The 15411-nt window shown below is 37.4% G+C and overlaps 1 protein-coding gene across 3 annotated transcripts in view; it reads right to left on the bottom strand.

Moving 5' to 3' along the window:
• Positions 1-2219: 2219 nt before the first annotated feature.
• Positions 2220-15411, bottom strand: part of ATAD2B (ATPase family AAA domain containing 2B) — a 116780-nt gene continuing 103588 nt past the window's right edge. For 2 of the 3 annotated variants that reach the window (XM_019651162.1, XM_019651214.1), the window contains exons 24-28: positions 15027-15164; positions 10817-11500; positions 8225-8352; positions 7762-7890; positions 2220-5667 (exon numbers count right to left, since the gene is read on the bottom strand). In XM_019651162.1, coding sequence (XP_019506707.1) covers positions 5626-5667; positions 7762-7890; positions 8225-8352; positions 10817-11500; positions 15027-15164 — 1121 coding nt within the window. In that variant the 3' untranslated portion in view covers positions 2220-5625. The other variant, XM_019651284.1, reaches the window with a different exon arrangement.

Below are 15411 nucleotides of genomic sequence, written 5' to 3'. Positions count from 1 at the left end.
GCTCAGCTAAAAAGAAATAAGAAAATAAAAAAAACATTATGATGTGTCCTCACCCACCTTTTTCACTGCATCTGAAACCGTGCGACTTCTGGCTCTTGCCCAAAGTCAAAATGACCATGAAAAGAAAACGTTTGGAATTGATTCATGATATTGAGGCAGCCACGACAGTGCAATTAAAGACACTCACAAAAGAGGACTTCCAGAACTGCTTCAGAAAGTGACAAGAAAAATGGGATAAGTGTGTTCGAAGTGAGGGGGAGTATTGTGAGGGGGATTAATGGCAATGTGTCTTTTACTGTAATAAAATTTTTTAAAACATTCACCGTATTTTGTGATCACACCTCATAAGAATGTTAATATTACAAAAAACTCAAGACAGACCCAATGCCTTGCCCAGGAGTACATTCCCTCAAATCGCTGGCTGTTACACTGGTCCAAACAAAAGGATTAGACAGTGCCCAAACTCAAGTCAGCTACAATAAAGATAGAGAAGGGGTGGTGGGCATGAAGCGTGTAGGGGGCGGGAAATCAACAGAACATGCTAAAATTTGAAGAAGCAAAGATAAAGATATTCCAGAGCGATTGGTATGAACAGGTGATAGGATATAATATAAGGTCACAAGAATCCAAAACAAAGTTCTGGTAAAGTGGGGCTAGACTCTAAAAGAGCCAGATAGAGGCAAAGGGCAAATAAAATGCCATCTCCCTATGAAAACTTACCTAATTTTCCCCATTCCTAAACAGAATAAATCGGTTCCCTTCTTAGAACACTGAACAGCAGTATTCCTTCTGTTACAGCCCTGACCGCACTGGCTCATTACGCTGTGTACACACCAGCCTCCCTTAGCGGACTACGAGCTCCTTACAGAGAGAACATGTCCCCTGTGTATCACATATGCCTAGCATAGTGCCTAGGACACAGAAGACCTGACTGTGTGGTAACAGAGGAAATTTAAATAGTTTTTGAGCCAATAGATAACTTTGCAGGTATTAGGGCACAGGGATAACACGAAGTAGATAAAGATTAGCCCCTCGCTTTACTGTAATTTTGAGTCCAATGGAAACTAAAACCAGGAAAATAAACCCAACCTCATCTCCACAGCCCTAGAAAGCTGATTGAGATTCAAAGGCAATTACAAACTCCCTATCGAAATATTCAGATACAATTCTTTTAAACGTTTCCCGGGTTTATCATCACCAGTCTTCTGATATACAGGCAGACCTCGTTTTCTGCCCTTTGCTTCACAGCGCTTGGCAGATATCACACTTTTTACAAATTGAAGGTAAGACCTTCCACCAGCAAAAAGATTATAACCCGCTGAAGGATCAGTGGTTAGCATCGTTTAGCAATAAAGTATTTTTAAATTAAGGTATACACATTGTGTTTTTAGACATAATGTTATTGCACACTTAACAGACTACGGTATATCTAGTGTAAACCTAACTTTTATATGCACTGGGAAACCAAGAAATTCACGTGACTCGCTTTATTGCGATATTGGCTTTACTGTGATGATCTGGAACCGAGCCGCAGTGTCTCCGAGGTACGCCTGTATACACACAGTCAGAAGTAAAAATTAAACAGTCTGCAAAAACCAAGAAAAGGAAAGTCTTACTCAAATTCAACCAGTTTCTTTTCACTGTGATTCAAACATAAATAAGTAAAAGATAAGAAAAATCAAAATTGATTACTGAGGAAGATTAGTATACTAAGCTTAGAACATGAAAAAGTGTTTCATAGGAGACAGAAGAAAGACGGGCAATCTAAAGCCAGGAACATTCTACTCACTTAAAGCAACAAGCCCTTGAAAATTCAGGTATGAAATCTCTCCATATTTAACTTCTATGTACTACTCAGTCAGCTGATAAGCCATGTGATGATCAAAGGGAAAACACTGTAAAATAAGTAAACAACACTACCTGATCGTCTATTGTGGCAGTCTTTCAATTAGAAAAACAAATTTCAGAAGTAATCCATTTGCTTCTGTACGACATACTTTAGACAATCTTCAATGGAAATTAAAACCACACTTTCACAACACAAAATCTTTTACCTAAAAAATACTGAGGGCTACTAAAATCTAAAAGAAATGTAACAAGACTTTTTGGATGCTTAATAAATATTGGTACGTCCTAGCTGCAAAATATATGAATTCAGCTAGAAAAGCAGCCTTGCGTTTGCAGCCAAAGGTAATCATAATTAAGCTAAAAGAAAGACATGTTTTTCTTGTCATCTTTATTCAAGTATTTCACAGCAGTTATATTACAAATTACAGTAAATGTTCAAAATTCCAGAATTCAAAAATTAAATAATTTACTTCAAACTAATGTAAAATGAAGTCAAATGCAAAACATCAATTTAACACAATTCTAAATTAAACTACAAACCCAAAATAGACCATAGTTGATGAAGTTTACTTAAATCTACAAAGTAGACATACATGACTGAAACCAAAGAGGACTCCCAAAGTCTAAATAATCGAATGTACAAAATACAAAAGATGCAGGTACAAGCCCAAATTCAAGCTTACAACGTGATTACAAATAATAATTATAATAACAATGGCATCAGCTACGGGACCTGACACTGACAATACCTACTTGAATAGCACCATAGCTGAACCAACTTAATCAAAAAGTGGGAAGGTATAACCACCCACTCCCTAAAAATAAAATCCAGTAAACCTACAAATACATTGGCATATGAGAAAAATCAAGTCATGAAAGGACATAAAAACAAAACAAAAAAATTAATCACAGGTGAGATTCAAGCTCAAAAACACAATTAACTCCACAGCCATCACTTTCAATCCTAGTGCGTTTCCATCATCTTCAAAAAGCTCCCATGGTCCCCACAGCATTAACTGAGCATTAACTATTATTGGGCTGTGCTGTGATATATATTTTACTGATCTGAGAGCAAGGTTTTACACAGGAGCTCATCATTTATAATGCTCACAATAGGAAATAAGAACAGAGGTCAATTTTTACATAGTTTTGCCAATGCTATACAGCAAAAATTAAGAACTTACAGAAAGGTAAACAAAATTGAGTCCACTCGGATAATTTCACAAGCTGCTTTAAGCTATAGAATCACCAGATATCTGTAAAATAAGCACAACTGATATAGTGTGTTTCTTTGGGGGGAAAAGAGGGGGCTGGAGGAGTTGGTACAGTTTCAGCTCGTTTTTCTCCCCTTGGCATTAGATTGGCTTTCTCTTTAAGACCTAAACTGTTCAAAGTGGCAGTTCCTATCATACTGAGGTTGCCTCCTATTTCTCCATCTATATCAAGATTAAAATAAAAAATAAAAAATAAATTCATCTTTTGGAAGCATTTTAATGCTGAACATAAATAAATTTCCTTTGTCAAACTCATTGATGGCTAAAATCTTAACTTGTACAAATTTAGTAACCTACTAAGAACATGTGCGTTTTTATTTTCCTTTCACAAGTGCTGCTGTTACTTGAACAGAATGCTTCTGAATTAGAGTAACTGGAATAAATATTTAAAAAAAAATAGTGCAGCAAGAACCTGAGACTTGCAAAAAACCCTTTTACCAGAAACTTGCTACAAAAAATCTGCTACATCTTATTTCTTCATCAAATCTTTAAATTCTGTAACAATTTCCATCAAAATACAAAATGCTAATGTATTAGACAGTAAAATAGCCTGAACTGGTATGATGGTAATAAATACTAAAGAAAGCATGAAAATCCTCCCAATAATCAAATTCGAGGTTTCAAATAACCTCCCCTTTAAAATGGTTCATCGTTAATCGCACTTGCCCACCTTAAAAATACAGTGTGTCTACATGGGTAGCATCTTGAATTATGTGACTAACTGAATATCATGAACATTTTAGACTAGGTATAAAGAAAACAAGTGGCATTTTTCAAAACTTAAGCTAGAATTAGAAGGCATAAAACGTTAATGGAAATGCAAAGCACTTAGGATTACTGCAGCAGCCTACGGCGGCGACGTGTGCTTTCTGCGCTGGCACCCAGCACACTACAAACAGCCAGAGACAGGAGACAAGTACCTTAGCTTCAGCGTGTAAACGGTGGCAAAGTGATTACAGGACTCTGTAAACACTGTTGGTAACTAAAATACAAAAAGCTGAGGTAGCTCAGTATCTCTGCAGTAGTCCAAGACCATTCGCTCTAATTAAAACCCAAACTACATGTGTTGCATATATTGGAAAGACACACCTGCAGCTAACAGCTATAATGAATGAAAATATCAAGCCAACTTGTCAAAATTTTCTACTTTTGTGTTTAAAAATTATCTGATAAAAAAATGTCACTGCACTCCCTTTGCCTCTTTGCAACTGCCTAGATTGTGTCTCCAAATTTGTAGAAAGTTTTTGTAAAACTAGTAACCCATAATTAATTTTAGGTAAGTACAACTCACAGGAATCACTCAACAAGATCCAAAATAGGTTCCAATCAAAATGAACAGTTGTGAAAGTTAAGCTTATGGTAAGGGATTTAAACATTAATACTGTTATTCAAGTACCATACCAGAGCTCACTTGCAACTATGCATATAGAAAATGAATTTTATAGAACTTCTAACAAATTCCATTTTTCTGTCCATTTGGCAAGTCCTGGCTTTAAAACAAAACAGTAACAATTTACTATACATGAATCATTTTTCTCTGGGAACTCAAACATGAAATTAATATGCCACTGACAGAAGAAAGAATGGCCACTATCTATTTATTTTCTGGTCATCATTGTCAGTAATACTGAAAAATGTGTGGGTTTTTTTGGTGGACTGTGGATTATTTTTTGTTGTTGTTTTATTACGTGTTTCTTAAACAGAAACAGACCATACAGGAAAACACATTTTAGTATACTATGTGGCTTAACAAGTGTCTTGATTGAGTTTTGAAAACAAGATAGGCATTTTATACCAAAACATTGGTTGCCTCTTAATGACACAGAGTATCAAAACTTATTTTAAAGGTTGTGAACAAGGAAAACATTCTAATTCGTTTGCTACAAACAAGCCCATCCGTTTGTTTAGCCTTATCTTTCTCAAATGAATAAAAAGGCACATTAAAGGCAGTTCTAAAGAGCCTAATCTAATTTCATCCAGTTTCTTCAGTTTCCCACCAATACCATAGCCAACTCTTAAACAGGTTTCAGTCCATTACCCAGAGGAAAAAATAGAAACAAATATGATAAAAGGGGTAGAAAGGAGAAAAAATAAGAACAGGTTGCCCACTGTTTAAACAATTCAACACAGTTAGAACTGCCCATCCAGTTTCTCGTGTTTGCTGGTCTGCTCCCTAAGACAGAAGTCTCCAAAAGAGAGTGCATGAAAACAGGAGCAGGAGCGAGAGCAGTTTCTGTAGCACCAAAATCTCCAATCTGTGGGGTTGTATTTTTTATTTGTGGAAAATACAACATGTTTCTGAAGTTCTGTTTGGTTCTTGTAGGCTGGTTGGTTTCAGGTACCTGAGACAATAGCACCAAATTCAACAGAGAGAAAGAATGAGTGAGAGAGCACTTTTACACCAAGGCTCTGCACGTAATTGGTGCAATTTGAAATTGAATGGCTCAGAAGACTGCTCTGTCAGGAGCAGATTGGAGAGGATAAACCACTCATCTCGAAAAGTTCATAGGAATGTCTCAAACATATGAACTGTTCTTTCCATCTCCTATAAGGGGGAAAAAAAAGTACATATTGTCTATTAAAGAAAAGACAAGAGTATTATGGGAAAATTCACTTTATATTAACTTTTTAGAGAATTTTAGATATAAGTTAAGCTTTAAATATTTCCTGATTATAATACCATAGTTGCTGTGTAAGACAATCTGCCCTAGACACTTCCAAATGACTCCTATTTTATATTTAGGCTTATGAGGATAAGGCTAGTAACACTCAATGAGTACTTATTATGCCAGGTAACTGTACTAAGAAATTTAAATACATCAATAACTTGCCAGCTAATAAATAGCAGAGTCAGAATTTGAATGCACGTGGCCTCATTCCAGAACCTCAGCTCTTCATTATTTACTACATTCGACTAACTCCCGAAGCAAAATGAATGCATTCAGTACAGCAAAACTTACACCAGGAGTAGAATACACCCTGATCCCACTATTATTCACTCCAACCAGAACTGAAAAACAAGCCAGAACTTATACCACCACCACCACCACCACCACCACCACCAGGAACACCACAGCCGAAACTCTGCTATAGATCCCCCTTCCCTCTCTAAATGGGGCCCCGACAGAAGGGGTCCAAGCCCCATACTGAAACATGTTTCACCACTGAAGTGCAGTCAATCCATCAAGCTAAACAAAGGTCAACGATGTGAACAAAGACGGTCTAGAATAAGGAAAAAAAAGTACCCCACACATTTCATTCAGATGGGCAAATATCAAATGTAACTAAGACATTTGGTGTTCCTTTCTCCCTTTAAACACCTCCAAAGAAATTATAATCTACATCTCTGTAGAACTAATAGGCCATACGAACACATTATCATCTGATCAAAAAGTTCTTCTACATGATCAATCGAAACCACTCCTGCCAAATGTTTCATCATATATTGCTGAGTAGAAAAAAACCAGGTTATAAAACAATATACAAATGATCCCAATTTTTAAATATATATTCACAGACTTATGCACCTGTTATGTACATCTAGACATTTTTAAAGGATGGAAATTATTCCAAAAGATTAACACTGACTAGTTTCCTCTAGATGGGGGGATATGGGTGATGTTTTTATTTTCACCTTTATGCTTTCCTGTTATTTCTATATATTGTATTATAATGACAATATAAGTTTGTAAAAATGTGACTCAAAAAATGTGATTATAACTTTTAAATGCTTTCTTGCTTTGATTCAAGTTCAATATTACTTATTACATATACAAAATAATCACATCCTCTACATATAAACATTTAATATACTAGAAATGCTCCTTGAGGGCTTTGTCTTATTTGTTTTTTGCACCCCAAACCTAGCACTGTATCTGGAACTGTAGGTACTCAATAAATATTTAATAACTAGACTACCAGATAAACAAACAGGCAAATGAACAGAGTTTAATTATGTCACTGAGCCATTCAGTGGGTATGAGAGATTACATTTGCTCAGATGACCTCAAAACGCAGAAGTATGGCTTAATGATGTAAATTATATGAAGAGAGATCTAAGTTCTTATTTATAAGGGAGAACTTTCTTATGGCCCAAAGTTGTCTAGAAAGGGAATGGTTTACCTCTAAAGCAGCTAAGCAAAAGGACCACTCCTTCACGTAGCCATTTTACAGGACTAGATCTGAATAAACGAGACAACTTCTAAGTTTTCTTCCGGCTATTAATGGGCTGACCAAGAGGTCTCATTGCCCACACCAACTCCTTCTCATCAGCAGGTGCTCAGGGAGCAGGGGGAGGACTGCAAGGCCACGCCCACATGCAGCAGGCCTAAGTGGTCCACCTCGCCACTGACGTCAGCCAAGAGCAAGGGATAGGAGGAGGGCTATTTTGTGTATATGCCAACCCAGAACCATGAATTTCTGTGTTTTGATAAACAAAGAATCCCAGATTACTTCTGCCCTGAGACAAAATGGTACAGAAAGGCTTTATTCTTCAAACTATAGATCTTACTGATTCTTCTAATCTTAAATCTTCACAACATTCTTCAGTTACTTGGTAAAAGATATAAACTAAAATAGCTTTTCTTTCCTCTTTTATTTTTCCATCTTTATTTATCCTACAGATGAACTAAGCACTTACCTCTACAAGTTGTGATTTGTCATAGTCTTTACGGTGACGATAGATGCACTGACTAAGAAGGGAATATAATCTCTCAAGTTGATCAACTGCCAGATTGTTGCTTTTATCTACCAACAAATCAAGCAATTTCTAAGAAAAATTAGAAGAGAATAAAATAAAGTTTGATTTCATTGTTCAAACTAAAACAGTTATATTCAAATGGCTAAGCAACAGACACTACAGGCTATGGTGTAACAATGATACCGGAGTTTAGAAGATTCTAGGGCTTATCAGTTTATTACCAAGACCATTGTTGTATTTCTATACTCCTCAAAACACACATAACACTTTTTTACTAGAAGCCCCAAAGCACATATATTCCTAGTTAAAACAAAAGATTAGCAAAACTAGTTTTATTCAATTGCCTACAAAACATATTCAAATCTCTTTCCATTCATTTAAAACTGGGACAAGGTAAGCTTACCTTCAATCTCTCATGATCAACTAGAAGAGGTGGCACAGGCTCAGATGGCTCTTCTGGAACGAGTTCCAGGCTGGTTGTTTTTGCCTGCTCTAAAATTAACTTACGGTATTTCTTTACTTTAGAAGCACCTACAATTGAAGGAGAAAAAAAAAGGACTGCAGCAAGTAAAAGTTAAGAAAAATCAGCCTTAAACTATAAATTCTTTCACCCACCACAAATCCTTCTTGGAATAAATGATATTTTTGTAAGAATAAGTAACCCAAATTAAAAAGAACTAAACTACAACTATGAACACCAAGTCATACTAAAATGCCATCTAATAAATATATCCACCAAAAGGAGGATAAAAGCACTCTTTGCCTCTAAGCACTAACTTATAAAGAGCTTTTACTCTCTTTATGATGGCCATCGCTTCAAAATTTGGAGCTTTCAGAACTGGAAGAAGGGGGGCAAGCTAGAAAAGCAGATACTAACAAAGTGAGGCCAACATGTCTACATAGCTGCCTCCTAATGTAAAACATTTTTCTCAACACTACCTGAAATTCCTTACTTTTCTCTATTATACTGTCTAGAATTCTATTATAAAGAGATCTGGGTTATAACATTTTTTTCTTAAAAATATAGACCCATTAAAACTATAGTAGGGCTAGTGATGTTTCCTAGCTTAGAGTGAATTAGTATAATCTAATTCCAACATCTTGCTCAGACTAGCTATACTGAGGGGGAAAAAAAAAGAAGAAATTTTGAGGTGGAGCATAATGAGAGCACCAGGCACTTTTGTGGGTAGAGAGGGGAGGCAGACCATCAAGCCCTGTGCTCCCCTAAGTAGGAATACTCTAAGAGAAGGCCAAGAGGGAAGAAACACAAAGACAAACTTGGACGATTTCAAAACATTACACAGGACCTGGCCCATGTCAGGGGCCCTGAGCAGAGCCTTCGTCCTCCCTCCTGCGTTAGTGCTCTATTCCCAAGTCTTTGCCTTCAAAAACATAGTCCACGATACTGCAGAGAAAATTTTATATTTCAGACAGCCTTTAGAGCGAAACCTTGATTTACAGTTCAATTAACATATGCTAGGAGTTTTGTTAAGACAACACTGATCCTCATTACTATATCCATGGACTCCTAGAGGTCTGAGAACTTCGATTAGGAGCCACTGCACTAGGTTAATTACCCAGACAGTTAAAAATGAGAACTTCAGGTAAAGCTTTTGCACAACAAAGATCTTGAGGACTTCTAGGTCACTAACTGAACATATTAATTTAAACCTTTTCTGCAGGCTTACTAGAATCTCATAGTGAAGCAGCACATAAAAACCATCCCTCCCCCACACCCATTCTGCTCATAGCATAGATCTCTTTTTCCCGTTCTGCCCCATTCATTACCTAACCCTAGACTAATACATTATTAAAGTTCTGTCTATATGACAGCCCAGGATAAATACTGCTCTTAAAACTATTTTCTATTACTAAATGTTGAAGGAAACGAAAAAAATCTCAACAGATAGTATTTAAGAACAGCACATCACTCTTTATCCATTAAAAGAATTCTAAGACTTTGAATAATACCTTCCTACTTCCTGATTCTGCTAAAGGGCTCAAAAACCTAGCAGCAAAAACCTTTTCCTACCTAACCCTAATCCCAGGCGAACGCTATACAGTCTACACAATTTAGAGAGCACAATTTATAGATACAGTATCAAGATAGCCTACTGTAAGAAGAGTACCTGTTCAGGAAGAAGATGTAGATTGAACAGGGCAGGCCTCTAACTCACCCCATCCCACTACGGGCTAAAGAATACGGTCAACAAAGCATGGCCAGAAACCCTCAATCCCCCTTTCTGCTTCTTAAGAGAATGACACAGCCATAGGAAGGCTGAAGCAGGAGAAGGTAAATTTGACAGCGAGGGCTCTGCTGCTTTCCCTACAACTGGCCTTACAAAGCAATGGAGCCTCTTAGACTACACATCCCTCAAATTCAACCAGTGGTGATTGCCTGGAATGAACACACCTCAGCATGTGCCAGGTACCAGGAGGGGTGATAATACACATGACTTATGTATTCCCTGCAGTGACACTATTCTCAAGTTTAATTCAAAAGATGAAAAACAGCGTTGGAGAGTATAAGTAATTGGCTCCAAGTCACATGATTAGAAAGGAGTGGTCATTTAATGTGTGCCTATATGGCTCGAGTATACCACCCTGCTACAGTATCCAAGTCTTCTCAGACCACCCTCACCCCACCCCACCCCACCCCAATAATCTTGTGCTAGAATTTCATCTTCTTTACACCTGTGGATGTACTCAGGTTTTAGTCACAAATCCATTAGGACAGGTATGATAATCAGGTGGGAGCCAGAAATGTAAGGGGCCAGGAAAGCAGTGCATTCTGGACCATAAACCCTCTGAAACGTTCACCAAAATTTAGTATGTGAGTGTACACTTTTCCCTGGAAAAAGGATGAAAACTTTAACAAATTCTCCAAGAGGTATAATTATTTATCAACTATTGCTACTGGGGACCAGACAAAACATGCAATTAATTAACTCTGGAGGGTAACACTTCAGGTGATTCGTTAAAACATTAGCGCTACCTTCTTTATCCAGGTCTGCATCTTTCGCCTCCACCTCGGGGCCAGGTTCTAACTGCTCGTTATTGCTACATTCCAGTGCCTCGAGTTTCTCAGGATTGTCCCCGGGATTTTCATTTGAAGTTTCTGGTTTCTCTTTTGACTGGTCCTCCAGAGGAATCTTTTGCTCAGAACTACATTTCTCTCCACTACTACAGAAAGAAACTACTTCAGCTTTGCCATTCTGACACTCCAGAGCTGGTATTCCTTCAGAGCTGTCAGTGGAGGCCTCACCGTTTAGACAGCTTCCTTTAAGGAAAGGCTCTTTCCTAGATGTCTGCTCTGGATTTAGAGAACTGCTGCTATTGACGAGTAGAGACTCATTGGAACTCTCCTCTTCGGTGGACGCGAAGTTCTCCTTTGTGCCCGTGCCACTGTTAAGCCTCTGCCCCTGGTCCATGTCCATGACGTCACACGAAGACTCGTCGTTGGTCATAGATAAGTCTCCAGTTTCCTCTCCGTTTTCTTCATGGCAGTCAGTGCTCACCTCAAACTCGCCATTCTCTAGCAATTTCCTGCTCTCCATGTGGTTCTCGTAGTCTGCAAATTTGGTGTCCTCTTCATCTTTTTTTAAATTATTGACTTTCCTTTTCTTAATAATTCCTTTACCCCACTGTGAGCGCCGCCTTGATTTTCTCCGAACTCGAACTATTTCACAAGGAAGGAAAAAAGATATGTAGAGTTTGGAGTGTAACACTTGTTTTACAAATGTCTATTAAATAAGACCCGAAAGAAAGTAAACCCACACCGGTGTGACACACAACCAAAAACTACTTAGCTCTTGACATCCATGCTGACTAATCCTCACAACTACAGGTGGGATGGATGTGAAGTCAGGGATAGATTCTGAAGAATGAAAAGATTTTTACACTTATTTCCTACATGCGTTTCCCCAGCACTAATTTTTTCTATTACCCTGGATTCTCCTTTATAGCTATTCCTAATTCCTAACATCCAGAGGCCAAGCATGTAATAATGTACACATTTAGGGAAAGACCCACATTACCAGGCTGCCTGGAAGGTTTAGGGTGACAGTTCTGGACTTCCACCAGGAAAGTGAGCATTTTGCCACCAAGATTACCTAAAAGCACCTAAACCACGAAGAGAAATAATGTCACAGTCCAGTATATCAAGACAGAAGAGTTACAAGTATCCCTACGAAGAAATCGCCACTGTCTCTCCTTCCAGGGGCGTCGCCCAGTTACATGGCCTTGGCAAGAAGCCCTGTGAAAGCGCTACAGACGCCCTTGTTAGCCCGCTGTCAGTCTCCACCACAGACAGCTCACCTGGCAACAGCAACTTCTTGCAAAGGTGTTATTTGAAAATATGTAGAAAAATCGAGCCCACTGCTATCAAGGTGGCAACAACAACATTAACAAAATATTGGAAATAAATATTTGGTCAGTTATGTGAAAAGGGAGACCTACAAAAGTTGTAAGGACTATACTCTTAGATGTGAGAAACTGTCATGAGTTGTACGAGTAGCTAGCTGGTCCCTCCGGGTAATGATGGACCCAGGAATCTTTAATTTCCCATGTACGTATCAAAGGTAGTTGGTTATCCAAGTCTATCTCACTGTCCCTTAAATAAGCAGAAAGTTTACACTTATTTTGCAATTTGGGACAGACGTATAAGTAAATTTAAATACAAAAGTAATCAAAGCAAACTAATTAAGCTAGAGACCTAGCCCTTCTGGTACCTAACACCAAATTCAAAATATTAGTTTGTTGAAAATCATCAGGATAATTCACTTTTTCCAAAGCTATAAAAGTAACTCAAGTCTGTCTTTATTTTAAAAAAGACAATAAATAATTTTAATATGTAAAAGTTGAAAAGCTTCCTTGGCAAAGACATTTTAAAAACCTGAAATACAAATATGAGACCACTAAGTGTAGACTGTTTAATCCACGGTTTAAAAATTGCTTTTGAAAGACAAATACAAGGAAATATAGTCTTATGACAACCCTTGTTTCTTATGTTCCACCACTTAATATGAACTTGAGATCTATCAACAATGCGTAGTGTTTACATACTTTCTTCATCCTTTCATTTTTAATCTGTACTGAGTTTCTGTAAAGACACCAAGGTATTCACAAGAAATGGACACACACACATATATGTACATTATTCTTCTTTCTTATCCAAGAATAAATCTACTAAAGGCTTCTGAAATCATTTCCAAAATTCAAGTTAGTCACTTGGCTCAAAATACATCGTATCTTCAAAACTATAATATCATTAGAATCATCTCTCCACTCCTTTCCCCACGTTAATTTCTGTTTACAATTTACAGGTATAGGGTAATTGAAGAAAGTTCTACATTAGTCTATTAAAAGCTGTACACAGGCTAAAATGATGGACACTCATAAGCACTCCATTAATTATATGAAAAACTATTCCAGTCCAAATTAACAGTGAAAGAAAAATATTCAGCTTGCTCTTTCTCTAAAAGATGGAACTGCTGGGTTTTTACTACCTGACAAGTCACTCTTGACATTGTGGCCTCACTTATTTTTCAGTCATGTCACCAAAAGTACAAGTGGTTCCCCTTTTCTTTCCTCATTAAGCCATGGAACTCTTGAGCACGAGGCTGAACTGTGCTCAGTCAAGAGCCAGCCCAGTAACTTGATGTGCAGCACACTAAGCACAGGCCAGGAGCCCTACTGAAGCAAGCTTACTTTTCTAATGCGTTCATCCCGGCTAAGAACAGAGAAAATGTTCTCATTTGAGGGGAGGTCAAACTAGAGATATTCCCCTACCCCTTATATAGCTATTTCTAATGGTTAGTATGCTTTGGTAAAAAACAGAAATTATCATATAAGCTCCATAAGATTAGGGATTTTTGTCTTGTCACTGCTGTATCTCGATAGTACCTGGCATGTGGTAGCAGTGTATATTTATGGAATTAATCTTTAATATACCACTTCCTTTTTCAGGGGTGCTTTGCATGAAGAGCCCATTTAGAGGCACAATCTTTAGAGTCAATTTTTATAGCATCTCTGAGCTTATTTCCAAAACTAAGACCTTAGGAAAGCAACTGTGCCTTAGGGACATTTAGATTTATGATTTAAGTAAGTTAATGTAAAGCAGATACAATATGAGTCACATATGCCATCTACTGGTAAGAGAAAACAAAACTCACATTCGTAGACTAAAGTAACGTTTTCATATTTAAAGAAAACTTCAACTGCTTAAAGCCAACATTCAATGTGTTTTAGTAAATATTTGTTTTAGGTGCAGAGAATGTAAAGAATTTTAAGGTTTAAATTAGAGTGTTGTGTTATATAATCTAGGTCACAGTCCGAGGTACAAGTAAGCCACATAACTAATCAGTTTCATGGAACTAAATGCACCATTAAGGCCTTCAAATTTTCTCACGTATGATTACCACTTATTACAAAGAGCACAAGCTAAAAAAATAGGTCTGTTCATTCATTCAAATTCGATGACACTGGTGAAAGAACCTATTGTGGCCAGCTTCAGTGACAGCTGGAAAAGTATCACCACCTTTTCCCAGAAGAACAGCTTGTATCTTCCAAGGATGGCTATCTTCAGTGAAACGTAAGTACTCCATTAGAAAGATGCTATGTTTCTTAACATTTGTCTTTTAGAAATTTCATAGATCACCATGAATGAGGAAAACTGAAGAAAACGTAGACACTGAATAGTCCCTCTCTAAATATATATCATTTAAACAAAACTAGATAAAAAAGGCTGTACAGATTTTTCAAACTGAGCACAAAATGTTCTCTCAGAAAAATCAACTCCTACTGTCAAATCCGCCACTCTCCTAAGCCAGTTTCCATTTTCCACCATAAAGAGAACATTGGGCATAGCATACAGCAAGGGATTGGAGCTGGAGACAGGGGTGGATAAAAAGTCTATTGGCTCCACATCTCCATCTAAAAACCCCAAAGTTTAAAACTAAAAAAATTCAAACCTAGTTCAATTACAAGAGCAAGTACTGAAAGGGGATAGAAAACTGCAAGTAAGGTTAAAGAAATACATTTCTGATTCAGCATCTTACCCCACAAGCTCCTCACCTCTGAAAAGAGAGAAGATTAAAAGAGCCATGGGAAACCAGCAGTGCTTTGGTTTGTGTACCCAACTCCTGAGAAATCTGTATCATTCTCAGTTGTTCCCACTACTGGATAACATGAGCTCAAATACTCACATGCACATTTATTTGCAGAGTTGTGCCAGACATCCATGGGATTTCTTTGTTTGTGCCGAAATGCCTCTTCAACTCTAGTTTCTGTCTTCCGAGCTCCAGTACCATGAGGATTTATTTGTTCTGCTGTTACCGATAAGCCTGCAAGCAGAAGATAAGCAACACCTATTTAAATATTCCTAGCTACATAAACCAACAGACTTTAAAAAAAAAAAGTCTGAAATACAGAACTGAGTTTTAAAGTCATTAATTATACTTGGACAGTTTGTAATTTGGATGAAAATCCTATCTTTTGTTTTAAGATGGGAAAGAAGCTAGATATAAAATCATAAAAATAAAATAACCCAGCAGGCCATGATTACCCTTAATTCCCAAAGGGGCACTATGT

This window comes from Hipposideros armiger, unplaced genomic scaffold (genome assembly GCF_001890085.2).
Source record: "Hipposideros armiger isolate ML-2016 unplaced genomic scaffold, ASM189008v1 scaffold_0, whole genome shotgun sequence".
Classification (NCBI taxonomy): domain Eukaryota; kingdom Metazoa; phylum Chordata; class Mammalia; order Chiroptera; family Hipposideridae; genus Hipposideros; species Hipposideros armiger.
The sequence above is the reverse complement of the archived record's forward strand: the minus strand, read 5'-3'. Positions and strand labels throughout refer to the sequence as shown.